The sequence below is a fragment of the Drosophila eugracilis genome, unplaced genomic scaffold, assembly GCF_018153835.1.
Source record: "Drosophila eugracilis isolate 14026-0451.02 unplaced genomic scaffold, ASM1815383v1 contig_2167, whole genome shotgun sequence".
Taxonomy (NCBI): Eukaryota; Metazoa; Arthropoda; class Insecta; order Diptera; family Drosophilidae; genus Drosophila; species Drosophila eugracilis.
This window is the reverse complement of record NW_024573052.1, coordinates 1,061,994-1,084,570: the sequence shown is the minus strand read 5'-3', so window position 1 is coordinate 1,084,570 and position 22,577 is coordinate 1,061,994. Positions and strand designations below refer to the sequence as shown.

At 36.6% G+C, this 22,577-nt stretch overlaps 1 protein-coding gene across 1 annotated transcript; it reads left to right on the top strand.

Moving 5' to 3' along the window:
* The first annotated feature begins 203 nt into the window (after positions 1–203).
* LOC108103669 (rho GTPase-activating protein gacU) lies at positions 204–22,359 on the top strand. Its single transcript, XM_041818451.1, is given in 9 exon segments — positions 204–280; positions 6,378–6,944; positions 11,278–11,323; positions 13,070–13,405; positions 13,481–13,588; positions 13,656–13,837; positions 14,136–14,359; positions 18,263–18,328; positions 20,091–22,359. Coding segments are annotated over 8 exon segments (2,235 nt in total). The 5' UTR covers positions 204–280; positions 6,378–6,867; the 3' UTR covers positions 21,287–22,359.
* Positions 22,360–22,577: the final 218 nt, after the last annotated feature.

The window sequence follows — 22,577 nt, the reverse complement described above, 5'->3', positions numbered from 1 at the left end:
GATTATGTTTGTATTTTTGTCCTGTGTACAAATATCCGCCGTTCCAGTTATTAAACTTCGAAGTGACCGCTTTTAGGAAGGCACAAAATACTGCAAAAGTTTCACCCCCAGTATGACACACTAACGCCAGTCACCAACGGTAGTATAGATTCAACGACACACCCTAAAGGGGCACACTGCTTTGTTGTTGCCGAGGAAGGAAAGTCGCGCAGTGAATTTTTTTCTGGTAATTTTTCTCTGCTCCTTCTAATATACGCCACGTAAATCCACCACGAATAAAGTGAATAAGTTAAAATATTTAAAAAAAAAAACAAGACAAAGACAATGTTTTGTGTGCTTAATCGTGTAGTTAAATAAAATGGGGAAAAACCCCCAGTGAAAAAAACAATACACACACAGAGACACCAAGCATGTATGTACATATACATACAGGGTTTCTAGCGTGACGTGAAGTGTATATAACGAAGCGAACTGAAATGAACAAACGCAAAAAGAGAAAAGCCAAATGATAGTGGAAAACACGCAGACATTGTGAAAATGCGCATAAATCATTTCGCAATTATTATAGTATAGTACCCAAAAATTGAGCTTTTTTGGGAGTTTTTCTTTTCTTTTTTAAAGTTATAAATGTTTTTTTGTTGGTTTTGCACACACACATGCATAAATTTTACTAGAGCGAGTAAAGAGGAGAACGCAAATACTCGCTGTTTTTGTTTCTTTTTTTTGCTGTATATCTTGTTTTTTTTTTTTTTTTTGAAGTTAATGATCTGAAAGTAGAGTGCAAAAAAAGAGTAACGAGCCGAAAACATGTTGTAAAATTCCATTCAGCATTTCCCACCACTAGTAACACCAACTACAACAACAACAGCAGCAGAAGCAAAGCCGTTTTCGCTCTCTCCCTCATCCACTCGTTGCTGTTGTTGTTACTTTATGTACTACTTTTTTTTCCTGTGTTTGCGGCTTCGTCATTCGCATATATGTGCGTGTGCCTACGTGAGAGAGCGTGCGTGTATGTATATACCCGCACACACACACACACGCACACGCCGATTCATGCGCTTTGTTTTTTTCTTTTTTTTTGTTTCCGTTACAGTTGTGTAGTTCATAGCAACATACAAACATCGCCCAAATATCATATACATACTAGTAAAAACAGTAAGTTGTAAATATGTATAGATACATAAAAACCAAAAGCGTGTGTGAGTGTTTAAATCTTTTGTTAAACTTCTAGTCTCTAACTAAATAATAATAAGTAAGACTCTGGGTAAGTTTGAAACAGCTTTTTTGGTCAAAGAAACAACAATCAAATAGCAAGGGCAGTTAACGAAATAGCGAAAATAACGATAAAGAGTCGAAAATGACAACAACAACAACAACAACGCTTGCATACAGTCGCGTCCAGCAATAAATGGTCGGAATTACAAGAATAGGGCAATCTTTACCTGCGTTTTTATTGCTTCCCCTTTTTCCACGATGTCCCTTACTTCCTTTAGTTCCGCTGCACTTTGACTACCTAAACGTACATATGCATATCCTGTACATGCATATAGGTACATATGTACATATCCTGTTTATCAATATGTCTCAGCATGTGTTTGCTGCGCATTAAATGAAGTTTTCGAATTGCCCTAAGGGGACGATTTGGTATGTGTTCAGTCAGTCGTAGTTAACAGTCATTAACAATCTCCATTGCTTGTTTGAATAATCAAAACTTCTAAATTTAACTCAATTATACCATCTTTAGAATTTAAAGTCGTATGACGTTAGTTTATCTCTATACTACTATAAATTTAAAATATATATAAGCAGATACTTTTTAATTTCGAACTATTTTTTTGGAGACGACTGTGTCTGTAGACCGCCTGACGTCGACGGCATTGCCAGCTGTTATCGTTGAAGGCAGCGTGTTTTCTTGTTCGTGTTTTGGGTTACATTTTACCAGGCCTTGGATAAGATATGCCATAGTTAGGTGTTCCCCTATGCATTTGCAATTAAAATAATTGCCATTTCGGCGATCAGTGTTTATATGGCTTTAGTTAAAGGACCATAATTTAAAAGATCCTCATTAGCGACACGCGCCTTTTTGGTTTTATGGCTCTCCTTTTTCCCATTGAAGAGAAGGGATCAAGGATTTTCCAGGCAGGTAGAGAGCAAGGAAAAGATATTCGAGCTGCTCTCTATATGATTTTGTCCCTTTCGCACGCTCAGCTGCCGTGTCTTTTGCTTTCCAAGTTGCAGCTGGCTGGAAGAGGAGGGGCAGCTGCATTTTTCTCCTCTTCGCCACTGTTCGTCTGCTCCTCTTTTGCCGTCTCTTCACTTCTTCTCCGCGGGTCATTCCCCTTCTTGCTGTTGGCAATGACATCGCAACGATCGTTTGGGGAAAAATGCATTGGTTATTGGAAAGATGGTGGTAGCAAGTACCCCCCTCCTACTCCACACAATCCTCTCTTTTTTATACCTTTTTGCATTCCACTAAGGTCATTGGTGGGTTCAGATTACAAGTTGAATATTTCCCATGATCGTTGTACCCCGTTTGTGAACCTTATATGGCGGCAAATCAATAAATACCCACGAACAGGGATCTCTCAATAAAATAACTGTTAATAATAATATTACACATCATTCGCTTCTAAATGCGCTACTTCGATTAGAACATAAATATCAAATTCTTATATTTTGATATTTTAAGTATCTGAGTTATAAATTTCGAGTGGCCACTGTACTTGCTAAACTCGCTTAATGTTTTGAAAAACACAAACACACACACACATATATAACTGGATACACTTGAAATGGCAATAACAGCAATAACAATAATACAAGCTGACGATCAGCTGGAATGTTCGATGGATCGCTGCTTACGTCTGGCAATGCTGTTGTGTTTTTGCTTTTCAGATTGAGATCCATTCATGCATGCGGGTGCCTGACTCATCTTACCAGCTGACCAGCCGTTAGACAGAGATGTATAGATATGTATGAATCTTTGGATATAAATGTTAACATATATGTCAGGTCAGCTGTTTTACACAAACACACACGCACACATATATAAAGAAATAGTGCATAATAGTGCTGCTCTATTTACACAACTGTGCTCCAAATTAGCCGAGTACTGTTATCAAACTGTAAAGTAACTCTGGCTTTTTGTGATTGCTTTACAATTCGCTGCTGCTTTCCCTCTCTCTCACTCACTCTCCCACTCGTACACTGAAGAAAAATGCCTGTTAAATGGCCTCAATGCTGTATTCATTGAAATCAATAAAAGGTTGGCCTGTTTTGTTTGAGTTTCTGTACACGTGTGTGTTCTGAATTCGACAAGGAAGATATTTTATTATATTTTTATATTTCCTTTTGATAACTTAACAAGAGGGTTTTTCTTTTGGAAAAATAAATATTAAAGTTTTCTTTATGTACTCCCATTACTTTCATGGACATTCGATATTATCAATTTTCCCTCAGAGTTTTGTGCGTGTCGGACTTTCTTTTTTGATTTCTCAGTGCTTTTAGCTTTCACCCATCTGCATATGGAAAGTCGATGCGACTTTTGTTACTCTTTTTTTTGGTTGGATTTTCTTTTCATTTCTGGGTTCTCTTGTTTTTTGGATGGAGACCGACCTTCAGGTTACCCTTTTGTTTACCCACGCCACCCCCCACTTTCCGCCACTTTTCATCTTTCCCGAACTGACAGCCTGTGACGCTTTTCGTTTCTCTATTTCCGCATTTTCCTTCGCTCGCTGTGGATTTTCACGCTGGAAAGCGAGGTACACACTCTGTTTTATATATTTCTGTATATATTTCCCTTCCCTGGGCTTCTGTTGTATGTTTTTTTTTCTTTTTTTTTCGGCAATCTGGTGTATATTTGTACATGGGAAAAAGCAGCCCTCGATTTGGTGACCGTACCACCACCCCATTCCACCCCACTTTTCTTCTGGTTTTTGTGTTTCTGAGCGACCCAAAGCGATTTAGGCCGCCCCGCCCACTTTTCGGCCGCCCCCTTTTGCGCCTCATTTTTGCTGCCCTCGTTTGCAGGCTCCTCTTTATTCGCCTTCTCTCTTGTTCTTGCTCTCTCCTCCGTTTTCCGCATTTTCCAATTTCGCTCGTTCTTAGCTCCCTTGAAAATGGGAAAAGTTTCTTGCTCTTTTTTTTTTCCTTTGGCTGGGGGATCCCAGAAGTGGAGGAAGTATGTACAGAATCCAAGGGATTCTGTTTCCTGCTTCTGGAAATAATTGCCAGCGAAGCTTATTGGAAATGTTTGTACAGCTTGGGGTTTAGGGATATCGACAAAGCTATTCGTCAATGAACTAAGACATTTACTAATGCTTATCGCGTCGAGAAGATAAATTTATAATGTCTAGTTTATTGGTTTTATCCTTCAAATGTGTTTAATACTCTTATCCAAAGATTAATATTTCAATTTATGGAGGTTCTTTAATAGACTTAGTAAGCTGATTTTGTCCTCTAACAGGTTACTCATATGCTAGTCATATCTTAGAATATATTTTAAAACTTGACGATTAATATATATATATAGTTTACCTCAGCTTCGGAATATTTCAAAACTTAACAACTTTTTTAACTTCACTGAGTTTATTAGTTTTTCTTTTTAAGTCAATCAACTTCTTGTTCTTGGTAACAAAAGTACTTAATTTCTTAGCTCCTCTATTAAGAGTGAACCATACTTCTTGACAGACTTAAAGTTTCTGCTGAAAACTGTTACAGAATTTTCTTGCAGGCTGCGTTCTTGGTATTTTGCGAGAGATTTTTTCCACCCGGCGTTTTTATAAGCGGGAGGTATATTTGCATTTTCACCTGCCCCTTTTCCAAATCCCAGCCAAGGGGCAGCTGCAGGGAAATGAGCTAATGGCGGTGATTATGTTTATGAGGATTAACACTGAATAAGGATTAATTTTATACAGGATATTGATTTGATTGGAATTTTAATACAAAAGCAAAATATATTTGATACTAATTCATAATAAATAGGCAATAAATCTTTGGAAAATCTGTTTTATAGTTAGGTGAAATGTTTTATTTAGATTTAATCTAAATGATTTTTTGAATATGAAAGTGTATAGGATGGATTATTGGTTATTTATAATAATTTTGATTAGGTTTTTTAATTGAGTTCCATATTTATTCTAAATGATTAGTTGATATTAAGCCTAAGCCTGTCATCAAGACAATGCCAATGCTCTAGGAAATCTTATCAACTAGTCCTATGAGATATTCAAGGAAATTCTATTCTCGGGTCCCAAAAAAGAAAATTGCAGCTTGCTTCCAAGTAATTAATTTGCAGCTTGCCACGTTCCACCTTTCGGCGTTTTCCACCCACCCGGCCCAACCAAAAAAAAAAAAATAAAGTTTGCACCTTGCCAGCTTCCAGCTTCCGAGAATGCGGCACATCTGCCTGCCTGCGAAGATCGGGAGATCTGGGAATCGGGGATCCGCGAGATGCAGCCGGCCACCCAAGAAAGTACGCCTGGCACACTTCCTCACGGGATCAGTCCCTGGGATCTTAGGTAGCCCACGCGACTGGCACGCGCGCACCTTGCCGCCTTCGAACTTCTACCTGCCACCCACTAGCCCACCGCCCAACGTCGATCCTTAAATAGATCGATAGGCGACAGGACCTCTTCAGTCGAGTACCACTCGTGACAAGTTCAACTTGTGCCCTAAGATCTTGTGATTTCTTGTGTGTCTTACATTCAATTTGCCAAAAATCAAATTAACTTTGTGATTATTCCATAATGGATTTTGATCTCGAAACTGTGACTCCCTGTTCGACCATGTCGTCCTACTATAACTTTAAGATGGCCAGGTATGTCGGGCATTATTGTTTCTCTTGATCAATAGTCAAAATTATTGTATAAAAGCGCAGCTTATTAACTAGTGTTTTGGCTTATACTGAGGATAGCGACTGTATGCAAAGTGTTTAAGTTGTTTTTAAGTGTATTTTTAAGCAATTCTTACCAAATATCTATTTATTATAAAAATATTTCTGGGGTTCCTTTTTACAAAATAAGCTTTATATATCTAACCGAAAAAACCAGAGTTTCTTACTGTTATTATATATGATTTTTCGTATTGCTTGACAACTCTAGTTTTAAATACTCACACACACACACACATATATATATACAGACATAAGCTCAGTTCAGTTTTTGATACGATTAAAGGAGTTTTCCACTATTTTTTTGTATAGGTTTTCCATTATATTTCGTTCATTGAATCGCGTCGCACACAATTCACGTCTTTGTCATGTTTTTTTTTTTAATTCGTGTAAATGTAGTACCACCACCACCCTACCCCTTTCCCACCTCCCCTAAATAAGGGAAATTCAATTAAAGCAAAACTAAATCGAATCAATCAACTCTTAGTACCAACAACAACTCTATCATCTCTTCAACTACTACAACAACAACAACAACAATAACTACAACAGCGCGCCTACAAGAACAGCAAGCACACACTAAGAGAAAACCCCATAGGAATTAAGAGAGAGAAAGAGAGCACATTGTGTGTGTGTGTGCACACATATGTAGAAAGAGCAACAACTATTTTAGTACAACACAAGACGAGCAATAAAAAAAGAAGAAGTTGAAGAGAGGCAGCAGGAAATATAACAACAACAACAACAACATCATCTACAGCAGCAGCAGGCCAGCTGAGAGCGCTGAGCGCCAAAACAAGAAACAAAAAAAAAAGAAAGAAACAGAAAAACGAAAAAGTTGAGGAAGAGATCGAAGTTCTTACCTCCAACTCACCTCATCATCCTTTTTCCCCACACAAAAACCAACCAAAACTCACCTTCGATCGAGGGTGTAACTTTTGTTGATTCGAAAAGCACACACTCGCAACTCTCAGGATATGTACGGCAACAATAATCCGGGTAGTAACAATAATAACGGTGGTTATCCCCCATATGGCTACAACAACAAGTCGAGGTAAATTTTTCAACTTGAGTTCTTACGTTCCGTCAGCCATATTCGTTCCATAACTTTTGAGTTTGATCTTGATCTTGATCCCCATTCAAATTTCGAACTCAAATTATCAGTCGAACTTCTCTAGGTTAATCATAATTTCAAGAAAGTTTTGTAAGTTTTTGAAGCTAAAACCTAACCCCTTCTGATTAACTACATTCACTTTGAGCTAGAGAATTTCGACTGTATTTCAATCCCAATCCCAATCCTTTTCCCATCCCTTCCAGCCATAATCCTGCCCACATTTAACACACAAAAAACATAAAGATGATACAGTGTTTACCTAATTTTTTTGCTACCCAGATCTCTCTTTGGCGAACGAACAAAAGACCAAAACCCAATCCTCCTTTTTTTTTTAAATAGTTTGTACGAAGAAGAAAATTCCCTGTTGCTGGAAAATCATTTGCAGCCAACGAAGCTTATATATTTGGTTTAGATTTAGATCTATTCTTTTTTTTTTTTGCTTGTTCGAAATCTCTTTTATTAGCAAAACTTGGCGATCCAATATGCATTGGTATGTGTGCCCGGGGGGAGGATGTTGATTGCCAGTCGATAAGGTCTCGAGATTGTTATCGATTTGCTGTCGATGTCGCTGGCACAAGACAAGAAGAACCCTTATGTATAGCCCGGCCCCCCTATTCATTTCATTTTCACACACCCACACACATTGTTTGGTTTTTAGTTCACTTGGTTCTTTGTTTTATTGCTGTGCTCGGATAATATCAGAGCAAAAAAAAAAAGAGAATAAAAAGAATCAACGGAACAGCCAGAGGAATGGATAACAATAACCGCAACAACAACAACAAGGAGGATTCATATAAGTATAATTAAATGTTACATGTACTAGATGATGGTGCAATCAGTGATAACAAAAAAAAAAGCCCAATAATCGATTAAACACAAATGAAACACACCAACACATAGATAGCAAGCCCAAGCCAGAGCAGCAAAAAACAGTCAATCGGTTTTCAGGGGGGGGAACAACGCCCCTTATGAGTACAGCCGCCAGTACAGCCCACCCCCCTAAAAAGCTCCGCTCCCCAATTGTAATTCATTGTTTTTTCTTTATCATAGAATATGTTATTAAGTTTTTCTCCTTCATTACATAGGAACGAACCCTTCTCATTAGCTGTGTATTTCTATCTCTAGTTGTGCCATTTTTTTCATAGCATACATTCATGCGCTCGCATCAATCGTACACACTCGCACACACACACACACACTCACTCAACCAAAAAGTCAGCTGATCGCCGTCTGCGTGTTTTCGTAATCGCGACATGCTTTATTTTTGTCCTATATTTACAGTTGAATGTGATAAAAGATAAGCAATATGCAAACATGTTAACCTTAACCGAGCAACGTGAAACAACGTAAAGTAACGCAATCTTCCATATTTATATATATATAAAGATATATACATCAAAAACATTTTAAAGATCGAACTGCATTTACAAAAAAGACAAAAAGCGTGTGCGCCATGTCTGGGCCACCAGAAGAGAAGTTTTGATTCCGCTGGGAATCGGAACTCGACATAAATATATATATATAGATATATATCTCAAATATATAGACGCGTAGAACAAGGCAGATACATGTATCTGTATCTGTGCAATTCGTTTGTGGCAAGAGGATTATAGAAACGGCCTAAAAACGTTCTCATCGTGCGGATTGTGCAACCTAAACAGTCTCACAATGTACCGGTAAATGTTCTTGTAACTCTACCTCTCTTTTTGTATATTTCTTTTGTCTCTGTTCCACACTTACTGCTTGGCGTAACTGTACTAAAAAATGATTTACTTTCTTGCCTTAATTGCCTTGAGTTGATTTCTCTTTCTCTTATTTTTTTTTCGATGTCAGTTATTCTTTTCTCGCCTCGCATTGTCCATATATCTTCCATCGCCAGATCTTTAGTAGAACGTAAGCTTTAAGGTTTGCCTAAGAAATGACTAAATTGACTGTTTTTTGCTGCCAAAAAAAAAGGAAAGAAGAAGAAGAGGAAAAGCGGGGTCAAGTAGTGGTCTGATTTCTATAATGATCATCCTAGGGCATAAAATAAATGGGAAAAAGCAGCAGTAGCGTCATTCGTGACATTTTTATGAGCCGCTTCGCTTCTTCTCCTTTATTTTGTTTTTTTTTTCTTTGCGAAGGGGGGGGTCGTATAATTTATGGCACATTATTCAGCAGTCGATGAAATGTAAACAGAGCAACCACAGAGAGGGCCCCTTCCGAATTTAGTGCATCACGTGCTGTTTGGAAATTGTGTCAGGACCTTGACATGCAGTAGCCTTAAGTTATGTACGTATGGTTGTCCCTTTCCCACGCATTCGCTGGGGAGATTTTACAGTTTATAACTAGCCTTAAGCACCGGTTGTTGTTGTGGTTATTGCGTCGCCATTTCACTCTCACACTAGCACTCAAACTGCCCTTCTTCCACCACTCTTAACCCCCCCAACATATCCCAATGCATATAGACGACAAATTGCCTTCACCACCCTCCCCAACTCTCTTTCTCTCTCTCGCTCGTTCACTTTTTGTGTGAACAATCCCTGTGCTGGCCATCTCTCTACCTCTGGCAAGAGTAGCAGCAGCACTGAAATGAATAAAAGCCAAAAAGGCAAAATGCAAATGCAACATTTGCTCAAGGTCATCAAAAGCCCAGCAACTACAAATACTACAACATCAAACCGCAAGCAGAGCAGCAGCATCGCATCAATCAACAATGTCAACAATCAACACCAGCCCAGAGTGACCTTGCCACTTTTTAGTGGCATCATTTTTTTTCCCATTTTTTTTACTGTGAAAAAAAGAAAACGAAAATCTGTTAACCCAAGTGACTTGGCCAACGAACAATTGAGATTTTCAAGTCTCATCCCTCTATTTTTTTTTTTGCATATTTTTTTACAGTGCAAAATGAATACAGAATCAGTGTGACCTTGCCAGCAAACAATTGAGATTTCTTGGTCTCACCTATATTTTTTTTTTTTCGTACATTTTCGTGCAAAATACAAATGAAATTTTGAACTTCCTGCAAATACAGACACAACACACACACACACCAACACATATATACACTCCAAATGACCAAAATCATAAAAAAAAAGAACCAAAACTCCCTTCCAGCAAAATTATGTAACGCCCATCATCGACGTTGTACCGCAGCTGAATTTAATCGTGTGTAGACATTTTTTTCCACAGCCCAGAAAGAAGCAGAGCCAGCAAGCATATTATCATCGAAAAGCGAAAGACACTCACTGACTTGTTAGATAGTATGTAGTTTTAATTTGCACGGGGGGGCAACGCGCCTGCTCCGCCCCCCAATGGTCTCCTCGCCAACGAAACGAAATGTTTTTGAATCGAGGACACCTCCAACAACACCCTGTAAGTAAAAAGACTCTAAGACTATTATGGCCAATAAGCCAAAAACAAAACCAAATCTAAAATAATACCAAGAAATATTTGGGGTAACAGCCTAAAAATATACTATACAAAAATCAGTTTAAGACCTAACTTAGACCTAAATGATATATACAACCGATCTGCAGAGAATATTCGACGTGGGAAAAGACTATATTTTTTGTTTAAGTGATTTAAAAAGTGCTAAAAAAAGTGATTATTTTTTTTTATTTTTTTAAAGTGAAAATGTGCTCAAAAAGTGTCCGATATTGGAATTATATAATGGGTTAACTAGCATAGTCCCATGATTATTTTTTTTTCTTTTTTTTCGGTGAATCGAAAGTACAACAAAAAAAAAATTAATCATGCTTTTTCCAAAAGCCAAAGAGTGAAACTTCTTGTTTTTTTTTTTCACTTTAAAGGCAAAGGGGCTTTGCAGGCTTCAAGGGGGAATATAACTTAAGGGATCTGTCCTAAGGTCAACTGTGCTATATTCCCCCAGGAAACTGCAGAATCTTTAAAATCATATTTCTCCGATTTTTTTTTTTAACTTTTCTCTCTCTCGAATTAAGCTTAAGTCTAATGGGAAATTGCTAGGGAAACTAGCAGTTTTTCCATAACCAACTAGTTCTGTAAGCCTAAGTTAGTGTTAAGAAAAGAATCGTCAAATCATCCAACGCCAAAACATTTCTTAATCATTTTTAAGATAATTAATTACAAAACTTAAAACAATGTAAATAGTAAATTGCGCTTTATACATATAATTTTGATGATTTTTAATAGTATTTTATTAGAAGCAAAAACTAAAAACTGAAGAAAAAAAACCCATCATTTCTGTGAAAGCTAATCGATATTTTCTCTTCCCCCTTCCCCTCTCCACCTTCAACGACGAATCATCGTATAGCGGTGGGCGTGGATTTGGCATGTCCCATTCTCTGCCATCTGGAATGGTTAGTATTCATCACTTTTCTATCATCATTATTAAGCCTGAAATTTATAATTATTGTTAGCGACAAATTTCCATTTTCAATTGCATGAAAGCAATCAATCGAAAAGCAATCAGAAGAATATTTCAATTTTAAAGCAAAAAGAAAAAAAAAAAAGAAACAAATTAAAAGGCAATGCATTTGATATTGACTGACTTTTGTTTGGTTTCGTTTTTGTTTACGTTTTCGTTTCCGTTTTTTCCTTTTTGATAATCTAATCATAACAATAATAATAATAATATAAATTTTATGCCTTTTACTACTATTCATAGTTGTATGTTATTGAGTTTGTCTCATGAACGCTCTGGGGACACACGCTTTTCCGATAAAACAAACAAATACTAAAACTTAATTTTATGGATGCTGAAACAGTTTCATTTTGGTTTATATTGATAATGATAATGATATTGATATTGAAAATCAACAACTTAAACTTAAACTCTCAACTTAAACCTAAACAACAAAACCTAAACAAACAGAGAAAACAATTTAAACATAAAACCAAACAGCAACAACAACAACAACACAAACAACCTTTTAAATATACAACAAAAAACAAAAAAAAAACAAAACTAAACCCTTAAATAGAAATATCTTAACAATAAAACACAGACAAAGCCACACTTGCATGAGCCATGAAGAAAGCAATGACAATATTTAATGGAAAACCTTTGGGTATCACCCTGCCACCTAGTCCGTTCCATTTCCTTTTCCGTTTCCGCCTCAGCTTTGGCTTCCGTTTGGCGCTTTGCGCACTCTTCCTCCTCAACAGTCACTGGCAAAAATATAGTTCACACTTAGATTCTATTGAAATTGGAATTTGTTTTAAAGAAATTAACCTTAAACTTCATTTTTTCCTAACAAATCAACTTCATTTCTATTACTCAATCATCAAAAAAAGTTAAAAAGTGAATTACATTTTGAGTTTACCTTTCATTTGTCACTATATTTCTGCCACTTGCTGTACTTCCTCTTTCTCAATGACACCGAGAGACCCTCACAAGACACACCTTCACATAAAAACTAAAAACTACAAAATAAGCAACACTAAAGAAGCTTAGGAAAACTAAAAAAAAGCAAAGAAACTTTTTATGCATTTCTTGAAATTCCATGTTTTTCTTTCGTCTTTGGTTTGTGCAACCCTGTGAATGCCCTTAGCCAAACACACCCACACCCACACACACACAGAGACACACGGAAGTACAGTGAAGCAAGAGAATGTTTCGATTTAATGCTTAAATCAAAAATAATAAACAATACCAAATCGCTGCACTCGAGTTTCAAGCACGTCTTAAACAAAAACTAACCACAAAACAAAACAAAAAAAAAGAAAAGATAATGATTTTTGTCTGGAAGATTTGCATTTGGAATATTGTTACCGTTAGAGTTTTGCCGTAGATTTCTACGTTTATGAACCACTTCGAACCTTCGCCATCTCATCCACTAACCACTAACGTTGTGTGTTGTTGTTGCTGCCCGCAAAGCAACGATCGATACAAGTATCGATATCGAGATATATAACAACCAAGCAGCCAGGCCAGCCAGCAAGCCAACCAAACCGAACCATCCAATCCAAATCCAATCAATCAATCAATCAATCAATCTACTAATAATCAACCCCAAGACAAGCGATATGAGGCCTTCTCACAACACTAGAATATCTTTGTATGGTTAATCTGATTACAGTCACGTTATGCGTTCTCGCCACAGGATACAGAATTTTCATTTCCAAGTTCCTCGTCGCGTCGCGGTTACAATGATTTCCCCGGCTGCGGCGGTAGCGGTGGAAATGGCGGTAGTGCCAACAATCTTGGAGGCGGCAACATGTGCCACCTACCGCCAATGGCCAGCAACAATTCGCTAAACAATCTGTGCGGTTTGTCGCTGGGCAGCGGCGGTAGCGATGATCTCATGAACGATCCCAGGGCCAGTAACACCAACCTGATTGTCAACTACTTGCCCCAGGACATGACCGATCGTGAGCTCTACGCCCTATTCAGAGCCATTGGACCCATCAACACGTGCAGAATCATGAGAGACTATAAGGTGAGTTTGACAACAGAGCTTTACTTTGCAATCTTCTAAGCCTCCAATTAATTCCAAATCTTTATCCTCCCATAGACTGGCTACAGTTTTGGTTATGCTTTCGTGGACTTCACATCGGAAATGGACTCGCAGCGTGCGATCAAAGTACTGAATGGCATCACAGTGCGCAACAAGCGTCTCAAGGTGGGTTTTCTTAAACAGACTTCCCTTAACGAAGAAGATGTTTCACTAATACCTTCTTTAATAATAGGTTTCCTATGCTCGTCCCGGCGGGGAATCAATCAAGGACACCAATCTGTATGTGACCAATCTGCCGCGCACCATAACCGACGATCAGCTGGACACGATCTTCGGCAAGTACGGTTCCATTGTGCAGAAGAACATTTTGCGTGACAAGCTCACAGGTCGTCCCCGTGGTGTGGCCTTTGTTCGGTGAGTCCTTAGTCTATAGTTAATGTTATCTAAGAAGTGCTAACAAAAGGCTAAAGATTGCTATCTATTAAGGTTCTTTAAGTCGATTTCAAGATTTGTGAAGAAGAAAAGTCGACTTAAAGAACCTTTAAGCTTAACATCTTGGCCAAGATTTATTAAGACGACCACGCGTTGTATTTTTTTTTTGGACACCCGGCTCATGTGTTTGTTTTTTCTTTCTTTCTCTCATTTGTTTTTCCCATCGCTCATTTGCCATCCATGGTGTGTCTTTTCGATCGATAAATCAAAAACTATACAGGTACAACAAGCGTGAGGAGGCCCAGGAGGCCATATCGGCATTGAACAACGTAATACCCGAGGGCGGATCACAGCCACTGTCCGTTCGGTTGGCCGAGGAGCATGGCAAGGCCAAGGCGGCGCATTTTATGTCACAGATGGGCGTGGCAGCGCCAAATGTCCCACCGCCGCCGCCACCACCGCCGCCGCACATGGCCGCCGGATTCAACAATATGGTGCACAGAGGTAGATCAATCACAAAATCACAGCAACGCTTCCAAAACTCGCATCCCTATTTCGATGCTAAAAAGTTTATCTGAAATCTGATATCAAAAAAAAAAAAAAAAAAACAAACACAAAAACCAGAAAAACGATTCACAACAAGATGAAACACAAAACAAGCCACTCACACAGAGCAATCTGCTGCTGCTATATATATATATATATATCTTGAGAGTGTTCCACATCTTAACCATTTTGATTCATTTTGTTTTTTTGGTATTTGACAAACAACAACAACAAAACAGCAGGCTACAACAACAACAAAGAAATCACTAACTAACAACCTACAACAACAACAACAACAATACAAAAAAGCAGATTTAGTTTTATTTTTAACTTGGTAATTCGTAAACAATCCAAAATTATTGTTGCAATTTAAACCGGAGATCATATATATTATACTAATATATATGTCTTATATTTGGAAAGTCGACCAGAAGTTGAATTTTACTTTATATATTTTTTAGTGTAGTTACAAAATTAATACAAAAAAAAAAAAACCCTACAAAAAAAACATTAAAAACTATTTGAAAAAATTCCAAAAAAAAACGTAATTTTTAGATACTAACCTTCGACTTAAAGGAAAAACGGAAATTATCAACGTTTTTTGTTTAGGTTTAAATCTTAAGCTTTTATTTCACGACTATGACAGCAGAATACACACACAACCACACACACCCTCAACACACACACACACCCCCAACAGACACACACCCCCAACACACACACACATTCAGGCGAAATGGTAAACCTAGCACTTTAAAGAAGTTCGCGAAAAAGTGTTGGCCACAGAAACCAAAATTTTTTTTTAACAATTTTTTTATAGTGTGTGTGTTCCGAAAAGGAACAATTTTTTTTTTTCTCGGAATAAAGATGGTTTTCTAGAATGAAAAATCACAGCACAATGAGCAAAAGTAAAGCTGAATTTTTTTTTTAAACAAAAATAAAACACCGAAAAATGCACATAAAAAAGAAATAAAAGAAATATATTAACTACTAAGAGATAAACCAACCAAGGACTGAATCGATACCTAACTAAAAGCAAAACCAAGCATAAACCACTAAAAAATTAGGGAGATCTGCGCCCCCCACTTAGATCGAGAGGAGAGAGTGTGCAATTTTTTTTTTTTCGTTTTCGTTCCTGATCCAATTTTTTTTGCCAATTTTTTTTAATGTTCACAAAAGACTGGTGCAAAATATAACTACTAACTGATAAATATTTGCGAGCTAGCAAACAGAACTGAATTATAAAAAAAGGAGATCAACAACCAATAATAATGATATAAAATACAAATCTAAAGGAGTAAAAATCATAAAAGCGTTGCCGAGCCTTAACCTGTTAACCCCTTTTAACTCCACCACCCACCTCTTCAGCATCTCTTCAGATCGCATCATCGAAATATTGAAATCGAATCACATATATATATATATTTTTTTTGGTTATAATTTGCCCATCTCTACCAGCGACAACAACAACAATTAACAACAACAACAACAACAGCAACTACAAACCACTGCAAGAAAAGCAACAACAAGAGAAAATATCGAAAAACGCAAATATTTTTTTTTTTTCTGTTTCTTAACTTCTCTCTGTCATCAAGTTTTTACCCATATAGACCGACAACAAGAAAAGAGCGAAAAAAAACATGAGAAAAGTAACAAAAAATACCTATTTAGATATACTTATAATATATACATATATATATATATATATTTCACTATATGAAACATATTCTATAAAATAGCGTTACATTTTAATAATTATTTAGTTTGTAGTGCGTTAAAAGCATTCAAAGAAAAAAAAAAACGAGAATCAAGAAGCCCGCAAGTGTGACCAGAGAAACCGAATAATAATAATAAAAAGGCGAAAAGCAAAACAAACATAAAAACAAAAACCAAAACCGCAATTTTTTTTTTTCTTTTTTTTCAAGTTCAAGCAAATTTGAAAAAAAAATGCTGTGTTGGAAAAGATTCGTTACAACGGGAAGTTTTTCTCCCAGTCTCCTTCTCTGTTTTTTGTTTTTTTTTTTTGTTTTTCTTTTTTATTTTTGATCTTGCTAAAGCTGCCTTGAGTGACTGTGACCTATGACTACTGTGTGCATGAGTGTGTGTGTGTGTGAGAGAGAGTCTGATGAGTGTCGGCAGGATATCAGCATATCAGCGCATCCCCCCATTTAACACGCGTGCGTACGAGCGAGTACGAACGAGAGCGCGAGTGCAGATTTCCCGTTACAGTTACAGTACCCAGGCACAAGAGACAGAGAGAGGCGGACGGCTGTGTGACAGACAGAGACACTGTGAAAGTGATTAGAAAGAAGTGAAAGGCGCATGGTAAGTATGCGCGCACTCAGCCGAAACGATAACGGGGTGCTGCCAAAAGTCACACAACCACCCCCTTATATGAGAAACCCTCAAATACCCCCTCATAAAACCACCCCCTCTCCCATTGTTTTTTTTTTCTATTTTTTTTAATGTGAAGTTGTAATTTTTTTTGTTTTTTTTTTTCGAATGGATCAAAAACCGACTATGAAAAGGACACAAAAGCATAACCATTTTGATGTCTCTCTCTCTCTATGAATCCATACCACACCCCTTTATCGGTTCCAGTGCAAGAAAAAAAAAAAAAAAAAGAACAAACATTTTTTTTCAACTTTTTTTGCCAGTGTATTCCATAACATATTCTCTTCAAGTGAAAACTGTGTGCTAAGCTATGTTAATCTTTTTTTTTTAATGTTACTCATCTCTGCCTAGTGCTCGCCAAAAAAAAGAACAAAACAAAAAAATATGCATAAAATCATATAAAGTAACCAGATTTATTTTATATATTTTTTTACGTGCCTGTCAGTGTTTTCAGTGTGGATTTTTCAAAGGAATCAATTATCTATATATCTATATAATTACATTTACCATCATTTCTACAAAAGCCAAGCAACAAATGTGCAAAAACTCAATCCGAACTCCGTTGTAGATTTTGCTTAACCCCCGCATTTATTTTATTTCAATACTTTGATTTTTTTTTTATTGCTTTTTGTTGTTGTTGTTTTTAAAGTTTAAAAATATCATTTGCATTATTTTTTTTTTATGAATATTTAGTTAGATCTAGCTCAGAAGAATGATTCGAAATTATGTTTATATTAAAACGGTGCCTACATTTTCAAGAATTTTCAAAACTTTATTTAAACTCAAAAAGTAAAATGGAAATCTCAAGCTTATTTCGATTCACATTTAAGAGAAATTACCTTTGCCAGCCAGAAAGTATGCAACGTTTTTGTGTTAAGCTTTGAAAATTCTGTCTTAAAGGTGTAAACATGATATCCTTGCTACGTCGAATAAAAAAGGTTTCCAAAAACATTAGCAAGAATATCTTCGAACTTCGGACTTTTCCGCCGAAGACAGTTTTAGATTTAAAAGAGTGACTTTTAGTTTGGTTTAATTTTTTTTTACCCATAGCTTGAATTTAGTTACTGGTCTCTCGTTTTCAAGTTAAACCCGTAGTTTGTGTTTCCCATTGTATTTCGCATTTGTTGTTTCCATGCCGTAGATACTCTACTGTACTTTAATCTACTCACAGCACTAACCACCACGAATCGATCGCTTCTCTTTCTTTTTATTTCGAGGAAAAGCGATCGACTCAACTCATTTTCATTGATTGTTGTTGACAAAAAGAAATCAAAAAAAGAAAAAAGATTTTTATAATTGAAAAAAAAGAAACTTTATAAACCAAAAAAACAATCTTATTATTCCCCCATTTCATCCAAAAATCAAGCAAATCAACCAACCCCACAAAAAAAAAAAAAACTCAATCTGTGCCGCAACTAATCCAAGTTGTACAATTTTTTTTTCGTTTTGTTCCTTTTTTCATTATAGACGGAGCTATGGAAAAATTACGCTCATTATTCGATGCTATATGCGATGCTATCTTTGGTCTCGATAGTAATTATTCCTTTTTTTATATACTTATATTTCTAATTAACTACTCCTAGTCGTAATCTATCATAGATTCTTGCTTTTCCACCGCCGGAAAGCATATAATTTTAGAGCTTTTTTTTTTTATTTGTTGAGAGCCCTTAAGACAGATCTAGCCGAGAGATCAAAAAAAAAAAAAAAAAGAACAGAGCCTATAATCTATTTAAGTAGAGTCTATCAAGAAGAGAGCACACCCACACAGACACACACACTCAACACACGCACACTCATGCGCTGCCACATAAATTGAGAAGAGCGAAAAGAAATCTTCAATCAGTTTCAGTTTCTTTTTTAAATTTCTCATCCTATCTATATAAAATATATAAAAATAATTTAAAAAGAACAAAAAATACTTGGAAAAAGAAGCCGAATTTTCTTTTCAAAGCGTGCCATGTTTTTCTTTATTACTTTCTCTCATATCATCACCCAGCTACTAAACCATCTCTCTCTAAAAAAAAATAGTAAAAAAAAAAAAATGAATCGATTTCGATTCCTTGGCATTTGCTCTCGAAGTTGTTTTTTGTGTTTTGAGCAAGGGCCAAGGACGTGTAGAGCGTTATTTGAAAAAGTTCCAATTTGAAAAAGTGCCAAAAGAAAAAAATTGTACTTCTAGATGGAAACCCCAATTCGAACTCCAAATTTAATCACCAAAAGAAAAACTAATAAAAAAAAAAAAAAAATTGAGTATAAATTGCTGCTGCTGCTGGCCCTCGAAAAGAAAAAGAGTTAAATTTGCTAACCAAACCTCTGTTTGCTTGCGCTTAATGTTCACCTGTTCTTAAAACTAAAACCGAGTTCTCCTAGAGCCGCCCCCTTGTTTCGAAAGTTTTGTTTAGTGTTTTTGATTAGATTTTCGTTTAATCCAAATCCCCCTCATGGTCTGCCTTGTCTGCTCTTCCTTCGAACTCTTGTTACTTCATCAAAGTTCACCAGTTCGTAAATGTTTCTCTCGCTAACAAAAAATTAAACTAAACCAAAACTAAAAAAAAAACTCTCTAACTAGATATTAAATATCAACTATATACCCAACATGTTTTGCTTGCTAATGTTCTTTGAACGCACTTGACTATATATTTGTATGTGAGTGTTTTTATATACGCCCACAGATCAGTCACAACACACACACGCATAACCTTAGACCATCAGTCATCGATTTGTTTTAATGAAACACCAATCCAGATCCCCCCATCCCATCCTGATAGTTCCACAAAACCAACAAAAAAATGCAAAGAGAAAACATGGCACGTTAAATGAAAATTACGAAAATATACCCTTTAAATCGTGTGTTACATCGAGTGGGCAAACCTTTGTAATCGAAAAAAAAAAACGAAAACAAATAACTAAAATGCAATTACGAAACTTCAGCTTGAATTAAAACTACAACAAAATCCCTAAAGTAAACCAAAAGTAACAAAGAAAAAACAAGAAAAACAAACAACAATAAACACTAACCTAACACCATCTAAAAAGAAAAACATGAAGGCAACCGAAACTCTCTAAAAGAAATACTAAATCTTATTAATTTCTCTCACCTAGGCTAGTTAAGTCAGGGCTCTACCAGAGATCAGGGTTACTTTTAACTTAGAAAATAAGTTTTTTTTTATTTTTTTTTTTTAAATTATTTATATAGAAGCATGATGACTTGCGGCAATTTTTGATATATTTTACTAATTGATTTTTGTTTTCTTCTTAACCTTTCCTTTTGCTCTCGCACCTTGAACCAATCTAGGCGACAACTTTGCCGATTTGCTTGACGGACTGTACCGCAGGAAGTACCATTATCCTTACTTATAATTGACACCGCAACAGCAGCAGCAACTCCTACAACATCAGCAACAGGCGTTGGGCTTTACCGGCAGCACCAGCAATAGCATTACCAACGGTAACGCCAATGGTAATGAGAACAACATGCTGCTCTACCACCAACATTACCATCAACAACAACAACAACAACAGCGCCTGGGCAATGTTGCTGCTCACAGTATGAGTCCCAATGGAAGTAATAACAACATCAACATCCATAACAACAATACGAACACCAATAGCATTAACTTTAATACGATACGCCAGAATGGAGTTGCTGCCCTTCACTATCTGCAGGAGCAGTTGCAACTGCAACAGCCGCAGGAACAACAATCACAGCAACAGCAGTCGCTGACAATGCCATCGCCGCCGCCATTTCAACAACAACAATCACGACAAGCGCACCTTAATGGCAGCAGCGGCAGTCTTAACAATCAATTGCTGGCCATTGGCAACAGCAATAGCTTCAATAATAATAATTCCAATCACTCCAATAGTTTTAGCAGCAATTACAACAACCCTAGTGCTTTCACCAACAACGGTGCAAGCAGCAGTAACTTCACCAACAACCACACGAGCGGTGGGAACTTCGGCAACAACCCAGCAAGCAGTGGAAGTTTCACCAACAACCCTGGAAACAGTGGAAGTTTCACCAACAATCCTGGAAACAGTGGAAGTTTCACCAACAACCCAGCAGGCAGTGGAAGTTTCACCAACAATGCGTCAGGCAGCGGCAGCAACTTCACCAACAACCTTTCTGGCAGCAGCCATTTCAGCAACAGCAGCAGCAGCAACTTTACCAACAATGCAGCTGGCAGCATGAATTTCAACAACAAGAACAACAACAACACTGATGGCTGCAACAATCACACCAACAATCACCATAGTTCGCCGCAGCACGACTTTGGTTTTACCATGTCGACCACTGAGCAAGAACTGCATCAGCAAACCCTCAAGTTGCAGCAGCTGCATCTTAACAACAGCTTCAGCAACACCTCAGCAGCAGCTGCATCTGCAACATCACCAGCAGCAGCAGCAGCAACTTCCACTTCAACAACGGCAACGGCATCGGCATCATCCTCCACGAACCCCACAAACGTAGGATTCTTATGGCGTACATAACCAGAGAGTTGAGAAGCGAATGATGAGAGAAGGCAATCTTCAGATTAGAAATAATATATAACACTTTATATATATATAACTATGAATACCTTATATTGATCATCGTAGTATCAGCATCCATCGAAACCATATACAGAAACCCAAATTTTATGTTCTCAAACCCCAAGAATTAATTTACTTTATATATATATAATTTTTTTTTGTATGTTCCTCACTCTTAACCCTTATGTTGTAGTTGGTTTTTTTGTGCTTTTTTTTGAGAGGAATCTTTTTTTTCTTTTTGTAACTAGCTCTAAGGCAAGACACGTATATGTATACAAATCATAAATAATTATATATACACACATATATAGTACATATATATATATATATATGTAGAATGTGAAAACGAGAAAGAAGGAGGTCTTTTTTTTGCTTAAACTTAGAGAGAAGAAAACCCTATGAGAAACACATTTTTTTTGTCACATATTTATAACGTATAATCATAAAGAAAAATACAACAAAATATATTATATAAAAAAGAACACACACACGCAAACACACATTATATATCTATAGCTATATAGCATATTTGTAGAAGAGGACATAAGCTCTGATTGTTTTTTTTTTTTCTCTGTGTCTGAAACTGATTTTTTTGGCGCGAACTATGCCGCAACAACGTACACGGGCAACGTAACGTGTATGTTTATAGCTGAAGTTAATCCACATCTATATATATATATATGAATACATATTATTTTTTTTCATAATTTATAATCCCATTTTTTTGTCTATATTATATACGTAACGAAATGGCTAAACTGGCTAAAGGCTGGGCATGCTCAAGTTTTCAGGCTGTTTATCGATAAACTTAAACAAAAACTTAGCTAGAACTATGCTTGAGTAGAGGAGAAGGAGTAGGAGAACGAGAGACCCAGACAAAATTACAATACAAAAACCCAATTTTTTTCATAGCTATAATGAATATATATGTTTTTTTTTTTTGACTAAGTATAAATACTTTTTTTGAAATCCATTTTTTTATTAGTTTATTTTACGAAAGAACTTGAGCATGTGGCAGCGAGAAAACGAAACAAGAAACAAGAAAAACATTCAAAAAGCGAGTAAGAAGGAAACGTGATAAATAACCAGATAAAGCAAAAGAAATCAGAGAAAATGGAAGGACGACGAATCGTAAAGGAACGAAAAAGAAAAAGCACGCTAAATCCTTGGAGTGACTGCGATGAATTATTTCAAATTATTTCTTGATATGAAAAAAAAGCACAATATTGTTTTAAATTTGTACGTTTTT